Here is a 20387-nt window from a genome sequence, read left to right on the forward strand (position 1 = left end):
TAATTATAAATATATTTTTTATTCAGAAAGGCTTTGCTATATTGATATACTAACAGATTTAAAACTGCAAAGGGAACATTTCTTACAACTTACCAAAGAAAGTGCTTGCAAACATACTGCTGGAGGGTTTAGGTGAAGAGTAAGATGGGGAATCTCTGTTAAAGTCTTCTGAGCTTGGAGACGGTGCATACACCTGGAAAGAGAACAACGAAAGTATAGAAACCAATAGTAAATTTTACGTTTTATATGATAAGAACATGAAAATTAACACGGCTAAACTCCCAGAATTAGCATTATATTATGGCATTACCAAAATGATTTCTGGTTAATTCTGATTTCTGGTTAATAAAAATCTACAAAAGAATAAAATGCAACAAAATGTAAAAGTGAATAACAACAAATGTACAGAATGTCTTAAACGTGTATGCCAGAACCTGGGATAATAATTGCAATGGATGCGGTCCTAAATACACCTACAGACTGATAACTAGCAAGCAATCAACCTCCTGAAGAAAGAAGTGAATTATCAGAATTTGCATTTCAGATTAACTCAGACTCTAATGGAGGTATAATGATCTCACTTACACGCACAGACTAAAATCTGGGTAAATTAAAGTACTACCAAAGTAAGAAAAATTAAATACACTGAGATAGAAAAACACTTATTTATTTAGACCTGGATAACATTTATTTTTTGTTCTTTCATCTACAAGTTGCTGGTGTACAAAGAGCTACATTGCGCAATAGTGCTGTAGAGCCACGAGTGTCACGCTGGGCAGTGGGATCAAACAGACTGCAGGCCAAACACCAGTGAAGTGGTCTCTGACTTTATCTACTCCAGATGGAGGTAGCGTGAGGAGGGGAAGAATGGAAGAAAGGTTTGGATGAATTTTACCTCCCGCTGTTGGGACTGAATGACCATGTCGTCATGTAACACTAATCAGAGTCAGACCTGCCAGACAAATCCACCTGCACATTTTTAACTTGTCTTCTGTACATTACATATTCTATCTGTCTATCTTCATACACCAACACTGACAGCTCTACGCAAAAAGTGATTTAAATCAGTATGAGTGTGATGACAGTGTTTTACTTATTAATTCAATTACATCGAATAATTAAGAAATGATTTAATTCATTGAAAGACTGGCTCCCACATGCGCTCAAGTTAGGATAGAACATGAGATTCAGTGCTGTAGGGCTTTGCTGAGTGAGCGGGACTCCAGCACGCTGTTGTCTGGATGTGTAATTAAAGTGCTCTGGGAGGGGTGGAGCTCTCGTGGGTCTTCTGGCTCACACATGTGACCAGGGTTGACAGGAGTTCCACTGAGATCTCAGGTTAGCCTCACACAGGGGCTCCGGCTTTATTTTATCCACTGTCAGATGCTTTATAGGCAGCATATGTCAGTGGATAATTTTAATTGTTCTTTTTACCCTAGGCTAACCAGTCGAAAGGATTAATAAACCATCTCAACCACCGGGTGCCTCATTCCACTGGCCGCTAGAAAAGAGGGCCCGTCTGGGTTTCTTTTTACAAGGTCATTAATTAAAAGTCGTCACTCATATGTTCAGCACACCAACACAGAATGACACAATCAAGCAGAATTTGGTATTGGTTCAAGTCAAATGCTTTCTTGAAACTTTAAGAAAACAAATAAAAGTGATGATAGAGAAAAAAAGTTTTTGTGAAAATATTTCTTTTTTAAATCACAGAAAAGACCGTGTGATGGGCTGGCAAACTGGTAATGGTGTAACTCGCCTTCGCCTGATAGTAGTAAATCTGGGTAGGGTCCCTATGACTGAGCTAAACAGGTTTGAAAAGGCAGACTCTGAGAGGACAACTGTTTCCCTATGTGAATTAGTACTGAAAAAGAATACTGAAGGAGACCAAAAGAAAACAACAACAAAAAGTTTTTTAAAAAAAGGCAAAAACACAGAATAACCCAGTGCAAAACCTTTGGCATGCTTCAGCAAAGTAAAAATAACCACTAAATATTCCCATCTGCTTTCAAAGATGCCTGCCAGCCATACCTTGCTTTGAAGTCAATCACATCAATCAAACAGCTACCTGGTAAAATATAGCATGTCAACTATCACAAAGCGTACTCCACAACAATACGAAGAGAATTTTTCTAATAACAGTTAGGTAAATCTGGGCTGGGAGCCAAAAGACTTAAAGTAAAGAGTTCAAAAGCAGCCTTCATGGAGAGACGTACGGTATGTGATTGTTTGGGAAAAAACACATCAAACATCAAGTCAAGTCTTGCACGAATTTTGCATGAAGTCCAAATCGACACACTAACAATGTGTCATATTTTTGGATATTTCAAAGGTTTTTTGAGGAATTATAGTGTTCAAAAAGCTAAGAGCGTAAGCTTTATTTATCTTTTTATTTTTCGCATTGATGTAAAAAATGAAGACAATTGACATAAAATAAATCAATAAAAACATTACTAAGAGAATTTTCAGTTCATGTCCATTTCTCAGTGGCATAGGATATTTTTGGGGTGTTTAAACAATAAAAAAGAGAAATACTTTGATTTTTTAAATAAATAGTTACAGTAGAAGCTTCAACAGCACACACAAACACATATACACAGCGTACGATAAAACCTGTTGCTGCAATGTACTTTAATGATAGATATTAGATTCTAATGTCATAGAATAAATGAAAATGTCTTTAGTTTAGGAAAAGACTTTTACTACATGAAAAAAAACACATTGAAAGGATTTTTGTTTTTTGCTTGTAGGTTTTTTTTTCATGTCCACTAAAAACATAACAGAAAGAAGATATTCCATCTGCACTAGTACTCTGCCACAACCTCACAAGCCAAATGCCCACTGTGAGTTCCACTAGTCCCCCAGATGGTGAGTCTGCTACACAACTCCACATTGCAACAAATTTCTGGATCAAGTTGACTGAGAGAAACAGCACCATCTTTCTTTTTTTCCTCACAGGAGAATCAAGGGAAAAAAGAATGTAAAGACTTTTGATCATAAAGTTTGCCCTTTTAATCCACATGCAATCCATTTTCTCCCCATCAACAAATGTAACACAAGCCTGTTAACACTCAATATGAGAGAGATCAAAGTCAAAGAGTGGAAATGTGGTAGTGGGCTGTACAAAAAGTTGAAAAAAACAAAAAGAAGATGACCTTTTAAATAGACTATAGGCCAACATCTGTCTTGTGTTTCTTTTAACCACATCTAAGTGTATACAAAAACAAAAATAGCATCGGAATGACAGGTGAAAATCTGCCTGTGCAATTGAGTTCTGACAGGATTATTACTGAAGGATTACTTCAACTACATTATATGGTTCATTCAGGCATTGTTAGAGTACTTCATTGAACAGTTAACACGGCAAAGGTTCATTGAGCTGCTTTATATACTTTAGGGAACTTATTCTCATATCTGTCCATAGCACAAACATAACTAATATGGCTGTAAAGTTATACTTTAAAAACTGGAAACTTCTTCCAGCATTTCCATTCAATAAAAAAAAAAAAAAAACATGTGCATGTACTGACAAAAAGTGCCCCAACCAAAAACATTTTCGTAGAAACAAAAATCAAAGAGGTCATTACAGAGAAATTCAGAAATCACATTGGGTTCCCTGTGGCGTCAAGAATGCCAAACTGATTAAAAACAGATGGAATAGCAGCAACACTGGTGCTTGGAGCTCAATCTGCAAACAGGAAAGTCTAACCTCAACAGGCACCCTATTTCCCATAATCATTCCCAGACTCCCACTTGTTATTATTTCAACCCAGTCTAAAACCTGAAGCAACCAGCCAGTGAAAATAAATTCAGCACTATTAGATTGAAACTTTTCGCAAGCGTATCATCACTCCATGCACAAGAAGAGATGAACACATTTAAAAACTATTTTCATGAGTAGCATCGAACATTTACAGACTTGCAGAGCTAGATGCAAAACAGAACCAGACCAAATAAAGTTTAAAGCACAGTCACAAAAACCACAGCATGTTAATTGCACTGCCAGTCAGCTTTAACTAACACAAAAGAGCATCAAAAGAAGCATGATGAATATCCAAAACCTTAAAGGAATATAGTTTTACCTAAAATGTGTATAGGAATCAACTTAAAAAGCTCAGACAAACAGGAAGGCAGGGACTGACAGTAGAGGACCTGCACACACACATAGGCACACTTCTAGCAGCTTCCCTGTCTTTCAGACAAACACATTCCCAAAGAGGCTACTCACCGATTTCCCGTTGTAGTAATACATTAAAGAGTTACTGCCCATTCCAGGGACAGGATAAGCACAATACATGATAGCTTCAACAATTTTAGCAGTAAAGAAATAAAAACAGCTACACTGTGGTTGTCTTTCTGTGCATCCAGAGCGTTCAAAAGGGACTAATAACTCTTTCTGTACTGGCCTGCATACACACGAACCACTCAGAGGAAACTTATGCAAAGCAGGGTTGTACCATTCCACACTGTGGGAAAGGGAAGCTGCGTATAGGGAGTGGCTCATATGGTACATCCCTCTCTTAAGCCTCCAAATGCTGAGGCAAAGAGGAAGAGGATGGGGGGAAGGGAGGCGAAGGGGTGGTGGGTTGAGAAAAGATAAAGGGAAGTGGGTGGGACAGAAAACAAATGTGTGAGCGGATTTAGAGAGACAGAGAAAGAAACATTTAATTCCAGGCATGAATAAATACAGATATTCTGCAGGGGGGACCCTACGGTATTAGGAACAATTGTTCTCTGAGCAGGATTTTATTAATATGTGTGACGATCAAATGAGTGCTTGAATACGTGCTGTAAGCTTGTTATCGTTCCCACATTTTAATCCTCAGTGTCTAATCTTTTGTTTCTGTGAAGATTAAATGAGTCTATAGGCAGTGGGGGAAAAATGTAACTTCTGGCAATCCATTTTACCTGTAACACATGCCAATTAGGAAACTTTAATGAGAGAACTCGAAAGCAATAGACAGAAAACTGCACCACTTCAAAGCATATGGACCCAAATCCAAGCTGGAAACAACAACACAGATGGAGGGGGAAAGAAAGCAAAAAATCTGCTTCTCAGAGTTAAATAATGTGACCTGTAAACACAGAGGCGTAAAGCATGCAACAGCTGCAAAGGTGTTGTGTTGTGACGTTAAACAGGGGGAAAGAAAGCTCTGTTTCCTAAACCCTGGGGCCTCTGAAGGGGGGAGTAATAAGGCGGGAGGGACCATTGACAACCATTTTACCAGGGTTCAGTGTCACTGTAAGCCACACAGCTCTCTATTACCTTTATATGTGTGTGTGCTGTTGCGTGCGTTTATGTGCGCGTTTGTGTGCAGGAGGGTGGGGAGGTGATGGAAGGAAAGAAAAAAGGAGAGGATAGATACCATATTCCAGCAAGAGCCCGGTCTGGCTAGAGCCTTTCATGTGCACCACTTGAAGCTTGCTGGACTAAACACAGGCCTGACAACTCATTGAGAGCATTACTATTATAGAAAGATGAAAGCATTTTACTTCCCTAACAAAACTAGGCCCTTATTATGCTATTCCTTTTAGCACTGGTATTATTTATCCCCCCTTTCTTCTCTGAATCTCTTTTAAACTCGTCCAAAACACAGGCTCTGCATGTTGTTACTGTTTCGTATCTGGCACTGTTTCAAGCTAATGCTTTAAGGAAAATGGTCATGATAGAAGTATTTGAAGGGGTCTAAAACAAGTCCAGACACAGCAGAGCATTGCACAAAAAAACATAAAACCAGGGACGGATGCATAATAATTTAGTGGACTAAGAACCAACATCAATGTCAGTGAATTGAGGATCCAACCATATCATTTATTCCACTACTGACTGCAGGAGAAATGTCTAAATGTTTTCAATTGATTAAATATAATGAATCAACCACTGCTATGTTGTGTAATTCCCCCATCCCCTCCACCCACCTGTTCACCCTAACCTCTCAAAGGACAAACGAGTCATTCAGAGGTGATTTCTCCAGGATGTATTTGGAAAAAGCCAAAAAAAGAAAGAAAGGAAAAATAAGCAGCAAACCCACAAGCTAAAGTCACCTCATCTCATGAATGGTGATGATGTCATCAGACAGGAAGAGAGTTTCCTGTAAGAAGCTCTGGTTCTAATTAAGGCAGGTTCACCCTGAGAAAATACACCAGGGATTAAGATTGTCATCCGACCCCCCAACCCCACCCCCTGCTTTTATCTCACTTTGATTAATTATGACTGGTTAGCAGGTTTCATAGTGGTAAAATTAAACTGATCTTTAAATAATGCCTGGCATTTAATTTCACAAATTCTTACTTTTTGTACTATTAAAAAATGTAAAAACATGATAGAAAAAAAGAGGAAGGATGTTGACTTTAATGATCAGCAATAACATTTTCAGAGACTGAATTTAAATATTGTCACAAATTGTAGTTGCATTGTTTTAACACAGTATATGCCACAACATTTTTTTAATTTATTTTGGGTTGTTGGTTAAATTCTGCGAGTAATTCAGTTTTGAAGACGGTACTTGAACTCTTTAAACTTCTTATTTAATAGAATTCCATCCAGATCTAGCTCTCCAAATTTAAATAATTAGTGCAGACCAATGAAATGTGTGCATAAAATATTTAATAAAACAAAGACTTTTTAAACAAATAAATAAAATTGCTAATTTTGGCTTTCAAATAAAGAATTCAAAATAAGACCAACAATTTTTAAACTAATAACAGGAGTTGTTTATGGATTTTTTGTGAAAACAAATGCAGGTCAACAGTTCCTGCCTAGAGCGACACCTAGTGACGTGGTAACATTTATCCTGTAGCTGCACACAGTCTACTGTTAAATAAGTCAATCAATTTAAGTCTCAGTTATTTAATATGACATTTTTTCACAAGGTTTTCTTCATGTTAAGGCTTTTTCAAAGATGAATTTACAATGTCTGTTTGAACATTATATCAAGAAAATGGACACAGACAAAATAATGTCAGATTTTCCTCAACTAATTCAACTTTAGGAGGATTGATATTCCTTCTAAAGGTAAAAGCTTAAATAATTAATGTTTAGTGATTATATTATTTCTTATTGACAAATGCAAAAATCTGGGATTTTTATCACAGCCATTTACCTAAACAAAATTTACATGAATTATTTACAACAAGCTATCATGTTTTAACAAGTGTCTAACAGTTGAAACCTTAGCCAATATTACCTTTCTTGCAGATGAAAAAGATGTGTCTGTTGACTCTATCATCTGCTGCGATTTGTGTTACTGGCAAATTTCATCAAGCCAAAAAATAAAAAAGAAAGGTCTTAAATATCAGGAGAAGACTGGCTGATCAGCATCTTCTCAAATCAACAGTATCAACAGGGGGGGAATGAAGTATCTGTCAGTCACTGATTCTGCAAGTTGTCCCACTTTAAGAGATGAGAAAAGTCTGTAATAGATGCACTTCAACTGTGAGAATGTAAAAAAAGATACCAGGAAATCACATTAAATATTTTTAGAAGAATTTGTATATGTTTTTAAATTTGCATAATGATGTATAAAATAAGTATTTGTTCAAAAACAAAATGCTTTATGATGTAACCCTGGCAGAGGTCAAATGTTTAATGTCTTTCTTCACCAGCTACACTGTATCTACTATTTTGGCCCATTCTTCCATGCAGCGCTTCTCAAGAGCTGTGGTGTTTTGGGGCTAGCAACACAGACTTCTAACTCCCTCCACTATTGAATTGAGGTCACTGCAGAACCTTTAAATGCTTTTTTACAAAGCCACTTTTTCGCTTGAGAGCTGTGATCTTCCGGCATGACATTGGGAGGTTTTTGCCTCAAATCTCACCATACATAATCCTATTCATTCTTTCTTTAATACGGATCAGTCATCCTGTCCTCTTTGTAGAAAAGCAGCCCCAAGCATGATGTTTCCACCCCCATGCTTCTCAGTGGGCATGGTGTTCGTGGAACGCAGTTGAGCATTCTTCCTATTATAAGCAAATGGTACTTCTACCAAAGAGTTCCATTAGTTTCATCTGACCTAATAACATTCTCTCAATCCTCCTCTGGATCATCCAAATGGTATCCGGCAACTTTAGATGGGTGTAGACATGTGCTGGCTTAAGTAGAGCATTACAGGTTTGAATCCATGATGATATAGTGTGTTATTAACTAGAACTTTTGTTTCTGTTGTCCCAGCTCTCTTTAGGTCATTGACCAGTTCCTATCATTTTGTTCTGGGCCATTTCCTCACCTTTCCAGAGACCATTTGTATTCAATTAAGGGAGATCTTGCACCAGTTGGAAGGAGATTGTCATTAATCTAAAATTTCTTCCATTGTCTAATAATTGCTCCAAAAGCTGACCTCTTTACTCCAAACTGCTTGTTTATGTAGATTGGATAATCCCAGTCTTATCCAGGTCTACAATCTTGTCCCTGGTGTCCTTAGACAGCTATTTGGTTCGGGTCATGGTGGAGAGGTTACAGTTTTAAGGGTGTGGACAGGTATCTTTCATTCAGATGACTAGTTCGAACCGATGCCATTCATACAGGTAACAAGTCTGTCGCTACTGTTAGAGGTTTATCTATGATGAATATTACAGACTTCTTTCAACTTTTAAAGTGGGACAACTTGCAGAAATGATGACTAAGAAACACATATTTGCCCCATATTTTTTAGCTTTAGATACAAATAAAACTGTATAAAGTAATGATACTTTTTAATTACACAATTGGGTTGCCCAAATAATATAATTAAGCGTTTCTTTAAGACACTATTGAATGAAAATTGCATATTTGGTGGAGTTTTTTGTCACCATGTTCTTGCAGCACTTTCTAATGATGGCGTGATGGAGGACACTTAATTAAAAGACCACTGGGAACAGTGTAACAATAGATCAAAATATGAATGTATGTAATCTGTTTAATTGGTTGTCAAACAGTTTTTTTTAGTTTGTTGAAATAACACAAGTGCTATTGAAAATAATACTAGCAATGATAATTATCTCCTTTTAATGAGAACTAGTAAAAACTGTCTGATAAAAACACAGAGATCACTTCAAAGTCGTGTACTAGACAGAGCTGTGAGGAACATATTTAGGTCTTAAGATTCAAAGCCTAAAGGAGGCTTCCTTTCTTACAGCTTGCACAGTACAAATCTCAAGGAAACATGGGTGTCTGAGTGATCTGTCAAAAGCGAATGTCAATCTTTTTTGTCACCCACACTCAAGGTTCTCGCTTGCAAAAGTCCCTCAAGGCAGTGGAATCACAGCCCGACACTTTCTCTCATCCTGCAGCTATACCATCACCAAAGCCAAGGAGGAAGTGTCAAATCAAGCTGCAGTGCCTCTGACAAGAGAGGGGAAAAAAACTGTATATACAAACAAACTGACACGCAGACGCACACAGGCAGGCCATGTCCTTGCAGATTCCCATAAATATCCTACAAGATACAATTTTTCCCCCCACAAGCTAGAAACCCCTCTCTTCTTGTTCAGTCTTCCTTTAAGACAGGTGCCAAAGCAGCTGCCCATCAGCCTCCTTTAGCAGCTTGTCTATTCAATAACAGCCTGATCTGTCTTTTAGTCAGTGTTGAGTTTGTAGTTCTAAATGAAATTATGGTCAACACTTCTACTGTAATAAAAATAAAAGGGTTCATGCTTGAACCAAATGCATGTTAATACTACTCATGAGGAAGAGACATGTATAATGTGGACAGGTACAACTTTTTCATTTAAAAAAAGACTTTTTCATTTAAAAAAAGATTTTTAGTTGCCAGAAATATCACACAATTAAACTCGCTGCTGTATCCAAAGTCCACAGGCACACAACCTACAGACCACAGAGGAGAGTATGTGTGTGGCTGAAGGAAGGCGGGTATATATAAGATGAAAAAGCTCTATAAACATTTAAATGTTTGCAATCACCAGCTGGCCTGTCTAGATAGTCTTCACAACCTGGTGCACTGCAGTGTCAAAACCCTAAATGCAGAGAGGATGTGTTCCCATAAATATTGTGATTGAGCTCCATCAGCTTGTGTACAGACGCACATCATGCTTGGACCTGCTACTTGCATTGCCTCTAAAAAATTTATTTCCAAACTGGAAAGCAAGAATACAAGCTGGAGAAGAAGGGGTGGGGGTGGGGGTGAAATAAATAAGAAAATTCCTAGCAGTAAACGCACTGAGTTGATTTTTTTTTTTAAATCAACCATCTTTTCAGGTGGGGTCCTCGTGTTTGCTTACACTAGCAAAAGCATTCAGTGGAATCTGCAGCTGCATTAATGCTTGACGGTACGCTGCAGGCTCAGCTGCCTCAAGCACACAAGATCTGGCTCAGGGTGCACCTTCCCACTTAACACTCCTTCAACCTTACCTTCACTACATGTATTGCTGTCAGCAATGCAAACAGATCATGGTGGATAACCACCTCCCAAGACATAGAATTTATACTCTTGCTAACCAACACAAGACGTTCTTTAAAAGGGCCACAAGGAGCCTTTTTCACCAACAGGTACTTTGTACCTACATGCTTTCCTTCCAATGGAAATTCAAACATGTAACACATAAATGCTGCTAGAAAACCGACTACTTTTAAATTTTCCACTTTTGCCACATATAAAAACAGCTTTAAGTTTTTCTTTCTATGTCAGCAATTATAGGCAGCTTTTCAATAGTGCCATCTTTATCCTTTCAAATGAGATCAAAGACTAACTGGGATAATTCCTCCAAGCTCCAAGCTTTATCTCCAGTGCAGAGCTGAGTGACAAGAACAAGCTGTATTTTATCCAATACTCTGTCACTGTGTTTCCCCATCTAGCATTGTACTTCTTGATTGTTACTCTTATGAGTCACAGAACTGCACCTGCGCCCATGTGTTAAGTACTGACAAATAAAAGCCGAGCGTCCATTTACACAACAAAGAGACGTAACCCGTGAGGCATCCATTCTTTCCACTCCTCCCTCTGTCTGACAAGACCTCAAATACATCACTTTGTTAAGAAAAAGGCAGCTCACGTTCCTGCCTCTGCTGGGGACAATCTCTCCCTCATGATCCAGCAAACTTCTTTTCAAATACAAATGCAGAAACAAAACGCGTGGCACCCTTTTATGTCTGGTGGCCTGTTCCATATTTAATTTCAGGGGAACGGCAGCAGAAGAGACGATTATCAAAGCTCTGAGAGGCAAATCCAGCTCTTACTGAAATAGCAGGGGAAAAAAACTGTCATTGTTTAACTAAAGAAAACAAGTGGATTTTGATGAACTAATATATTCTTTTTAAAAAGGGGAAAAAGTTGTCTTTTTTAAGCCGTTGGAATATCAAGCAAGGTTTTATAAAAATCTTTACCAGTCGAGCGTCACTGTTTTAACAATGAACATCTGACTTTCTAATGTATGCATACTAACAAACTCGCACACCCCCTGTCTACACGAATACAAGCTGAGCTCCACAATTCTCTGCATCTTAATGCTTTCTGCTCCACCGGGATCATTACCAATAGAAATTTTTAGATATTCTGAGCTATTAATCTCTGTCTGTCCTCCTGTTCAGCCAAGTAATGACTAATTAAACATCAAAAGAGCAGAGCTGGGGATCCGCTCTGACAGCCTCTCTTTCTCCCTGGAGAGGCTGTGAGGTGGCTAGACTGTGACAGGGCAGCACTAAAAATCAATCACACCATGGCCTGCACACACAAGCACACACAGACACACGCACGAGCATACGTACACAAACACACGATGCATGAGCGGGCATACAAAAACACAAAAAATAAAGACCAAAAAAAAGCTACACAGGACCTCGTCCTTCTTCACATGCAACAATTCATTAACAAGAATTCAAAACTTTCATATTTTGTAAACCGAAAGGCAGTGGTGGAGTGACTGCTGAGCAAACTGCACCAGACAAACATTCCCTCCAAAACTATAGCAGACATGTCAAGAGGTCCCTTTGTCTGCATGCATGCAAAAGCCGAGCATTAAATAAGTGTGTTTGCTTAGGTACACTCTCAGCACAATCTGTTTACAGGAGAGCCATGTGATCTTCCACTCACAGATGAAGGCAGGCCAGGAGGGACCTTGCGAACCTTTTTTGTTTGTAGAGGATCTGTGAAGAGATGAAAGCACATCTTTTCACTCCAAAGCAAACAAAAAAAAACAACTCTACAAAAGCAAGTACTGACAAACAAAACTATTACATTGACTACTATATTATATGGGACAAAACTACCATTAACACATTGTGAACAAAATACGACTACAACATCAAATTAGATTATGTACTTGTTACTTGGGAGAGAAAACCGTTGTAATAATCAAAAATGTTAAAAGTTGGAATTGGAAGGTAGGTGAAAACACCCGCTCAATACAGGTGGGTAATAAATAATTCATGATTTTACTTGATATGAGCTAGCAGTTGAAAAAAGGGGGAAATATTTCTTTAAAACTTTAAGTCTGCATTGAACATTTAAGGATTTATGTATTAAAATGTGTTTTTCTTTGGAAGAAAAGTACTAACTTGACATAAATTATGTACATTACTGTCAAATGTCTTTAGAATACTTGTGAAATGGTAATTACCAATGGGCAAAGGATCTGGTAGAGAACGTCTCCTGGGATTGGCTCCAGTGAGGGCGTAGAAAGGAGCAGCAGGCTTTGCTGGTGTAGTCACCGGGCTTGGACTCGCTAACCCAGTGTCTGTTCTTAGAGAAGACTGAAAGACAAAACAAACACACCAAAAACAATTTAGCTAATTGTCCGTACTGACTATTTATCCCATCAACAAATTGTCAACACAGATCCACAAGCAGCTGCTGCTTGAATGCCCAATCAAAGCTTTTCAACATCTTTTTACAAAATGACATTTCTGAATTTAAGAAACATTGCATAGCATTATGCTTAGTAAGTGCAACAGGTAACTATAAATTAATATTATATAAAACGAATATTAATTGAATTAATGTCAATGTACTCTAAATGCAGCATTGCATTTATATGTTGATCCCTAACACTAAAAATGTTCGAACTTCTGAAATCTCATTATGCCATCCAGCCATTATTGTGGCTATGACCTCTACAACCCCAACACAATTGGTTAACAGGTCAATTAAGAAACTTGGTCTAAATAGCTTAAACAGCTGGAGACAGCATATATCATGTGAGCTAGCAGTACTCAGTGGAATACCATCTACATGTTTTTTAATTGCAGTCATACATTAAAAAGCAGAAATAGCCCAAAGATAAATTACTTAATTATTCAACGTTTTAATAGTTTTTTTCTGAAAAGTTTTTCCCCACAAAAAAACAGAAAATAGTTAGACACTCTTGTCTTGTGTTCTTGACTCTAGGCTAAATATAATAATAAATGTGTTGTTATTGGTTTAAGGGGCAAAGTCATGTGAAGAAAAACATGCAATACTATTCTATTGCAATGTCTAGATTTGACTTTCTTGATGAATGACAGTGTAAATAAATACCATTAATGATTAAATTATTTGTGGGAGGGGGAGTTCAGTTCAAACTAAGCTCTTAATTTGAAAACATCAAAACAGTTTAATGGAAAATACCTACATACATACACACTTGCATTCAAGGCTTCATTTTTGTGAGTAGAAGCAAATACTTTTGTTAAGTATTACAGCAGCTCATTCAATAATTGAAAATTTGTTTTTCTTTTTTAGTTTATCAAACAAGTAAAACATCAAATTAAAGCCTCTCACCACAAAGCTTGTCTTGCATGATATTACTCAAAATGTTCCAGAAAATAAAAGTCTGACCTTCTTTCATGTCATTTTTTTTATGCCAAAAAATGTGAGTACTGGTCTCCTATAGCCAATCACACTTGTGACAGGACACTGACCTGGCAAGCAGATGCTCCAGGCTCCCTCCCAAAGCCAAGAAATGCTGCTCTCTCTGATTTACCTGACAAAACATAGAAAAGTCAGAAATGATTACTTTCAGACTTTGTGAAAAAAGTAGAGAAATACCTGACACATTTCCTGATTGTTTAGTCCATGGGGATTGCTAGACAAAGGAAAAATGTGTGTTGTATTATTTCAGTGTCATTTTAATTCCAACCATGTTAAAGGCATGAATTTGTCCCATTTGGGTTTCCATCACAATTCACTAAAATGCCATTTCAAACAGATGTGTTACATCATTTAACTCTGAGTCATCTTGGTAGTACTGCAAGGATTGACACTTTCTGTTTATTTTTCTTCTGGGTTTTGGTTTGTACAGTTTGATTTCTGTTATGATTTGGTTTCAGTTGATCCATTGTCTGCAGTCACTGTCAAAACAGGTTTTAATGATGATCACAGACAGTTGTTTCAGTCTACAGTCTATTCAAGTCCATGTTTTGTTGTCTGCAAGTCAGTGCCAGATTCTCCTGGTTCCATCTTTTACTCTCATTATGTTCTGGTTCTGAATTTCTTATTTTTTAGTTTTGCTTTGCTTTTATTTAAGAAGTTTCATTCATTAGTTAAGTTCCTGCTACCAGAACATTCTCCTGCAATTGCATCCTCCAACAACCAACCATTCAAATACTAAAAATTTCACTAAATTGTACATGAAAGAAAAAGAAATCTCCCAAGTAGACAAGTTCAATTTAACTTTGAAACTGTTGAGCCATTGAATGTTCCAAGTTACAAACACAGATGTCATAATCCATCCATCTGTAGCAGCTATCCGTAAACTATCTACACCACCTCATACTAATTATGATCACAGGGATTACTGGAGACTATCCCAGCTCAGGGTGACGGGGTGAAGGTAGGGTACACCCCCCTGGAAAGGACGCCAGTCCATCACAGGACCACATACATAGCCAGGCGGCTGCACACACAGACACACACACACACACACACACACGCGCACACACGTTTTATTTGTCATTGTGTTATTTATTATCTATTATTTATTTGTTATTATCTGTTGTTTTTATTATTTTCTGTTTTTTTATATAGCTATGGTACCAAATCAATTTCTCTACTGTGGGATCAATTGAAGTTCTATTTATTCATTCAATATATATATTTAAAGTTTATTCAAGGTTTTTATTGGTTAATAGGATTTCTTCCTTGAATATTCATTGATCTTTCCAAAACTTCTTGACATGAAGAGCGACCAATTCCATAAATGATTCTGTTAATATAAGAGCATCTAAGGAAAACTGTCAAGTGGGCAATTTTTGCAAAAGATTTCAGTTATCACTTTTGTTAAGGAAATTAAGACATACGTTTACTTTATGGTATTTCTTTTTTTTTAATTAACAGACAACTCAAACTGACACCCTTCAGGGTAAAATAAAAATTTCTCTACACATTTTTCTAATATACATAAATAAAGTGCAATTCATGTCAATGCCTAACATCAGCAGTTTCATTCCTCAGCCAGAAACAAACCAACAAACGAGAGCCCTGCCAGGAAAAGATGAATGAGAAGATGAACAGCAACTTGTATTAATTTTGTCAAACCTCCAATTAAAACAAGAACGGACACGTGCTGGAACTGAATATTATTTACCCAGGAGATGATAGAAATCCCTTTTTAGGTTTAAAAACATGCAGTCTGGATATCTTGTTGAATAAGAACTGATCTGAGCATTGCTTTGATGAGTGAGAGAGGCTCACTTAAAGAAACTCACATATCCTTATCTGTGCAGTCCTGGAGGAGATAGGAGACTGTTCTTCTGCATCACGGCAGAGTGTCCCTAGGGACGAACCACCCTCAGACATTCAAGGAGAACAATTAAAATAGAAAATCCGTTTCTATATAAAAAAGTACTAGTGTTCTGAGCAGCCCTGCCAAATAGTAAAAGACAGGTTGCTATTTATCTCATTCAATAAAGTTCTCACTTATTTGCTCCAATTCATATTGTTATCACAATCCTGAACATGTATAATGTAAGACATGCTTTGTTCCAGAATCACTGATTGATTCAAAAAATGACAACTGTGCTAGATTGTAAAATGAAGTTTTATTTTGTTTAGCACTTTTCATATACAAAAGCAGTTTAAAGTCCACCACAGGGTTCTGAAAAGCTTAAAACAGAATAAAAATAATAAATAAATATAAAAGAAATTACAATAACGAAAAAAATGACCAGTAAATGGACTGGTGTAGTATATCCAAAGACACCAGGAAAAAACAATCAAAGTTTTAGAGTTTACGTTTGAAAATGAATATGATCACATTAGAGCACACCAGGAAGCTGTGTGCAGCATAATAGCTAAAAGGAGCTTCCCCCCATTTGGCTGACCCACAGTCTTAGCAGGTGATTGGTTCCTTCAGGTCTTATAGCCTTGTTTGGTTTGTGAACCACAAGAAGACTTGACAGTAATTTAGGAGAACCATTACACCATTGAGTGATTGAAAAACTAGCACCATTTTTAAAAAATCTTTTCTACGTCTAACATGTAGACAGATAAAAGGCTTGAGGGGATGCAACAGGTTTTTCTGGTTCTGGTTTAAAGTCTAATAGCAGCATTCAGAATAGGTAACAGTCATTCAACAGTCTTGTTTTGGAAGACTAGTGTTACAGCACTAGATGATAATGTGTGCTACAATTACTTTCTCTAAATCTTATTTGTGTGTCTTCTTTCTCATCGTAGAACCCCCTTTAAAAGCTTTGCACGAGTATTTTTTGCTCTTTAAATAAAAAAAGCAATCTAAAATTTGTTGAGTCACACTGAAAAATTACCTGCTTAGTAATTTTATTCTTTGTCTAAATACTACGGACATAATCTAAAACAGAGACTTACTTTTTTTGAAATTCATGCGAATATAGAAATGAACTTACAATTTCTAAATACATTTTTTTGGAAATCTTTTTTGGTCTAACCCTCTTTTTTTCTATTGATTCTCAACTTTCATTTAACCTTTTTGGTAAAAGATGTGCTCATCTTGAAATGAATCCACAACTGTTTCTCCTGCTCGTCCTTTTACTGCTGGTGTGCTCATAAATGACCAGCACAGATTGGACAAAATAAAAAATGTTTACAGTAAAGGATTTTCAAATAAACCTTCAGAACATTGCGTTCAGAAGTAGACAGAGTACAAATACAGTTCAGCTAAATAGCAGAAATAACTTTTGTGCACCTCTCACTTTTAAACTCTGCTTTACTCCACCCGACCTTCTTGCACTCCTTTACGATCGTGCTGAGCAAAGTCTCTTTAAGGTTTCTGGATATATCTGTGTCTTTTGGCACTGCCTGCTTTTTTCCTCATTTTCTGTCCAAATGTCATTGCTATTCCCATTGCATTTCAAATCAGTAGTTAATTTTCCTTTAAATTTTGCATTGGCAACACATTGGTTTAGTTACGTAGCAATATTTTGATTTTTCCATTTCTAAAGTAAGTCATATGTCAGTGTGAACGGGTAGATAAGTGAAAGTAGTGGAAGGAAAAAAGTATAAAAAATACAAATAAATAGCTTAATAAATCATAAATCCATTTTCTTAACTCACTGTATCCCTTTCAGAGTCACGGAGCTGTCAGAGCCTAACTGGGTTACTGTTGACAGAAGCCGGGGTACACCCTGCCTGGACTGGTCGCCAATTTGTCACAGGGCCACAATCACCCACTCAAACACACTCACATTCAATTTAAAATAAGTGGTACAAGAAATAAAGAATAGCCTGTCATGCAGAAAAAAATACAAGTTTAAAACCATTAAGCACACCCACACTGCAAAACAAAATAAGAACACACCAAATAAATACTTTTTTTTTAAAATAATTCCTGAATTCTCAGTTAAACAACTGTTCTGGACCACTACAAGATAACATAAAGCAACAAAGTTTTGTTTCATTAGAGGCAAGATACAGCACAAGTAATAGAGTGAGTTAATTAGAGTACAGTGTTGTATTCAAGGGAGAAATGACACATTTTATTTAGCTTAGTGTTCATTTGTCAAAACAGCCACTTAAATTAGTATAAATTGCAATCTAGTTTACCTATTAAATCATGTCTGAGTTAGAAGACTTAACTTTTGCATTACAAACTAACAGTTTATATTGGTTTGTTTTTGACTTTATAATTATGGGTAGAGAGTAAACAATGTGTACTAAAATACTGAACTACACAACAGGCAAGTCTGTCACTTCTTTATAATATGAAATCTTATTGGTCACACAATTATCCCACACAGCACAACATGGCAACTGTGTCAGGTCCCCTACTTTGACAATATGAGCATTAGTGACCTAAGCGTCTCCAGGGATCAATTTAAAAACCATTGCCACAAAAACAGCCAATTAGCAAGCATGCTTCACTGCCTCTCAAATAGATTCCAAGGGCTTCTTCTTAAACCGGAGTCTATTTTTTATCTTCACAGAAAGATGTGAAAACAAACACATACTGCAGGCAGTGAAACTCTTCATCTAGAAACCAAATGATTTCCTCTTGATTAAATTCGTTTTAAATTTCTCATGGTGTTTGATGCTCTTGTCTGGGTGTGTGCTGCAGCCCAGTACTTTTATTTTTACATTTACAATGGCTGCCTGGGTTAAGACGCTATAGAAGAGGAAATTAGGGGTGAAGGGCCTTTTATATTGGTCTTCCTCTCTGGTTGGCAGAAGAATGTCTGAAGCACAGCATAAATAACAGCAGCAGAATGTGGGAACATGATCGAGCAACAAAACACCATGGAAACATGTGTCCCTTGCCCTGAGCTCAACATCAGTTTCTGCATGCAGCCCTGTCAGCAGTGACATTATTCAAAACAGCAAGAGCAAATGTTAATGAGTTCTTATTTGCATATGTATTTCTTTTTCTTTGTTGAAATGTCGCTGATTATTATGTACTAAGATGATAAATGCATCTGCACATGCAGCTCGATGCGTAATTAGCCATTAGGTGGAATGAATAGATCAATTAGAGGCAAGGGACCAGGATAAAAAAAATATCAAACTGGGAAAAAGGCAGGAATAGAAACAAATAACACATTGTGCACATGGGAGAAAAACGCAGAAGATGTAACAAATCAAAACAAAGTATCCTAATGAGCAAAATTAAAAACATCCCATATTTTTGGAAACATTTTCAAGTTGGTCTGACATTCAAAATAACATTTTCATGCCCTTCAAACAAGCTAAACAGTTTATTTTATCCTAGAATTTACCTCTGCACGAGTGAGAGGGGAAGTGGATTTCCTTGTATTTATCCTTTTTCTAAGATAATCAGGTGTCATGTCTCAGTCCATTTGAATTTTTTTTACCTCAGTAAAAGGAGAGATGAGAAGGGGAACATGTTTTCGCTTGGCCTTTGCCTTTTCTTAGCTCAAGATTTCTCCTTTCCAGTGCTTGTTATTCACAAATGAAGAAAAAAATGCATTACTGCAGACCAGATGGGGACATTCCACATGACCAAACCAATCAATCACTTTGGTGGGACGCAGGTGTGACACAGCCGTACGACAACACACCATTTCACAGTCTATCAGGCACAAACACATGGTAACCAATCAATGGCACCCTGAGGACCAATGTGAAAGGGTGCTTCTCCGTAGCCTTGCTGGCTCATAGTTGATGACTTCATAATCACACGTCCATTTTCTCAAAGGAGAAAGGCGATGAGTTTCCTAATAACGTCTCCCACCACGTAAGCACCTACAATGTAACGGATGCCGCTCCAGGAGGGACACTGACATGCTCTCCTTGTCAATGGCAGGTTCATTGATATTGCTGTTGTCAGGTTGGGAGAGCACTTAAACACTTAGACCACTTAAAAAGTTAAAGAACACCCAACACCACCACTACCTACCATCCCTGTTGGCCTTTACAATCAAGCTAAGTGTGTAACAGAAAAAATTCGTTGATATTTGGAATTAGATGCCAAACAACTGTTGAACAGCAAATCAGAAAGCCAAAGACAGATTAAGTACAGAGACATGTACACACATGGTTTCAAAAAAGCAGGTCCAGTGGACACAATGCTGTGTAAATGTCCTCACAGAGAAAACCAAGGAAACTCTGAGCTGTCTTCAACTCACTAACACGATCTGTTGAACTTACACCCAAACAATCAAAAAGGAATGTGTCAGATGAGCAGTCTCTAAGAGGGATGAAAGCAAAAGCTGTTCAAACATTTTCAAGAGTTTTGATGTTTCTAAGTGTAAAAATGCAGCTTTCAATTCTCCTAGAGACATGCTTCACTCTACACTTCCCACACTTTACACTCTGAGGGCATAGTAAGCGTAGGAGAACATTTCAGGCATTGTTAAGTGGGAGTAAAAGCGAAAAAACAAATGTTTTCATTTTTTTATTTAATCATAATCTGCTATTGCTCAACAAGACAAGACTGTAGCATTTATTTTACACTTTGTATGCAAACACACTCAACACAAAGAAAGCATAGCTTGAGTAAACAATGATAAATGTGAATACATATGGACACATGATCTTGAAATGAGATGGAC

General features: G+C 37.2%; 1 protein-coding gene across 10 annotated transcripts in view; it reads right to left on the bottom strand.

Moving 5' to 3' along the window:
• Positions 1-20387, bottom strand: part of tcf12 (transcription factor 12) — a 59205-nt gene that overhangs the window by 18120 nt on the left and 20698 nt on the right. For all 10 annotated transcript variants that reach the window (XM_011491400.3, XM_020714323.2, XM_011491391.3 and 7 more), the window contains exons 6-9: positions 13830-13891; positions 12551-12683; positions 12025-12077; positions 94-193 (exon numbers count right to left, since the gene is read on the bottom strand). In XM_011491400.3, coding sequence (XP_011489702.1) covers positions 94-193; positions 12025-12077; positions 12551-12683; positions 13830-13891 — 348 coding nt within the window. The remainder of the gene's footprint in view (positions 1-93; positions 194-12024; positions 12078-12550; positions 12684-13829; positions 13892-20387) is intronic.

The sequence above is a fragment of the Oryzias latipes genome, chromosome 3 (assembly GCF_002234675.1).
Source record: "Oryzias latipes chromosome 3, ASM223467v1".
NCBI classification, from domain to species: Eukaryota; Metazoa; Chordata; class Actinopteri; order Beloniformes; family Adrianichthyidae; genus Oryzias; species Oryzias latipes.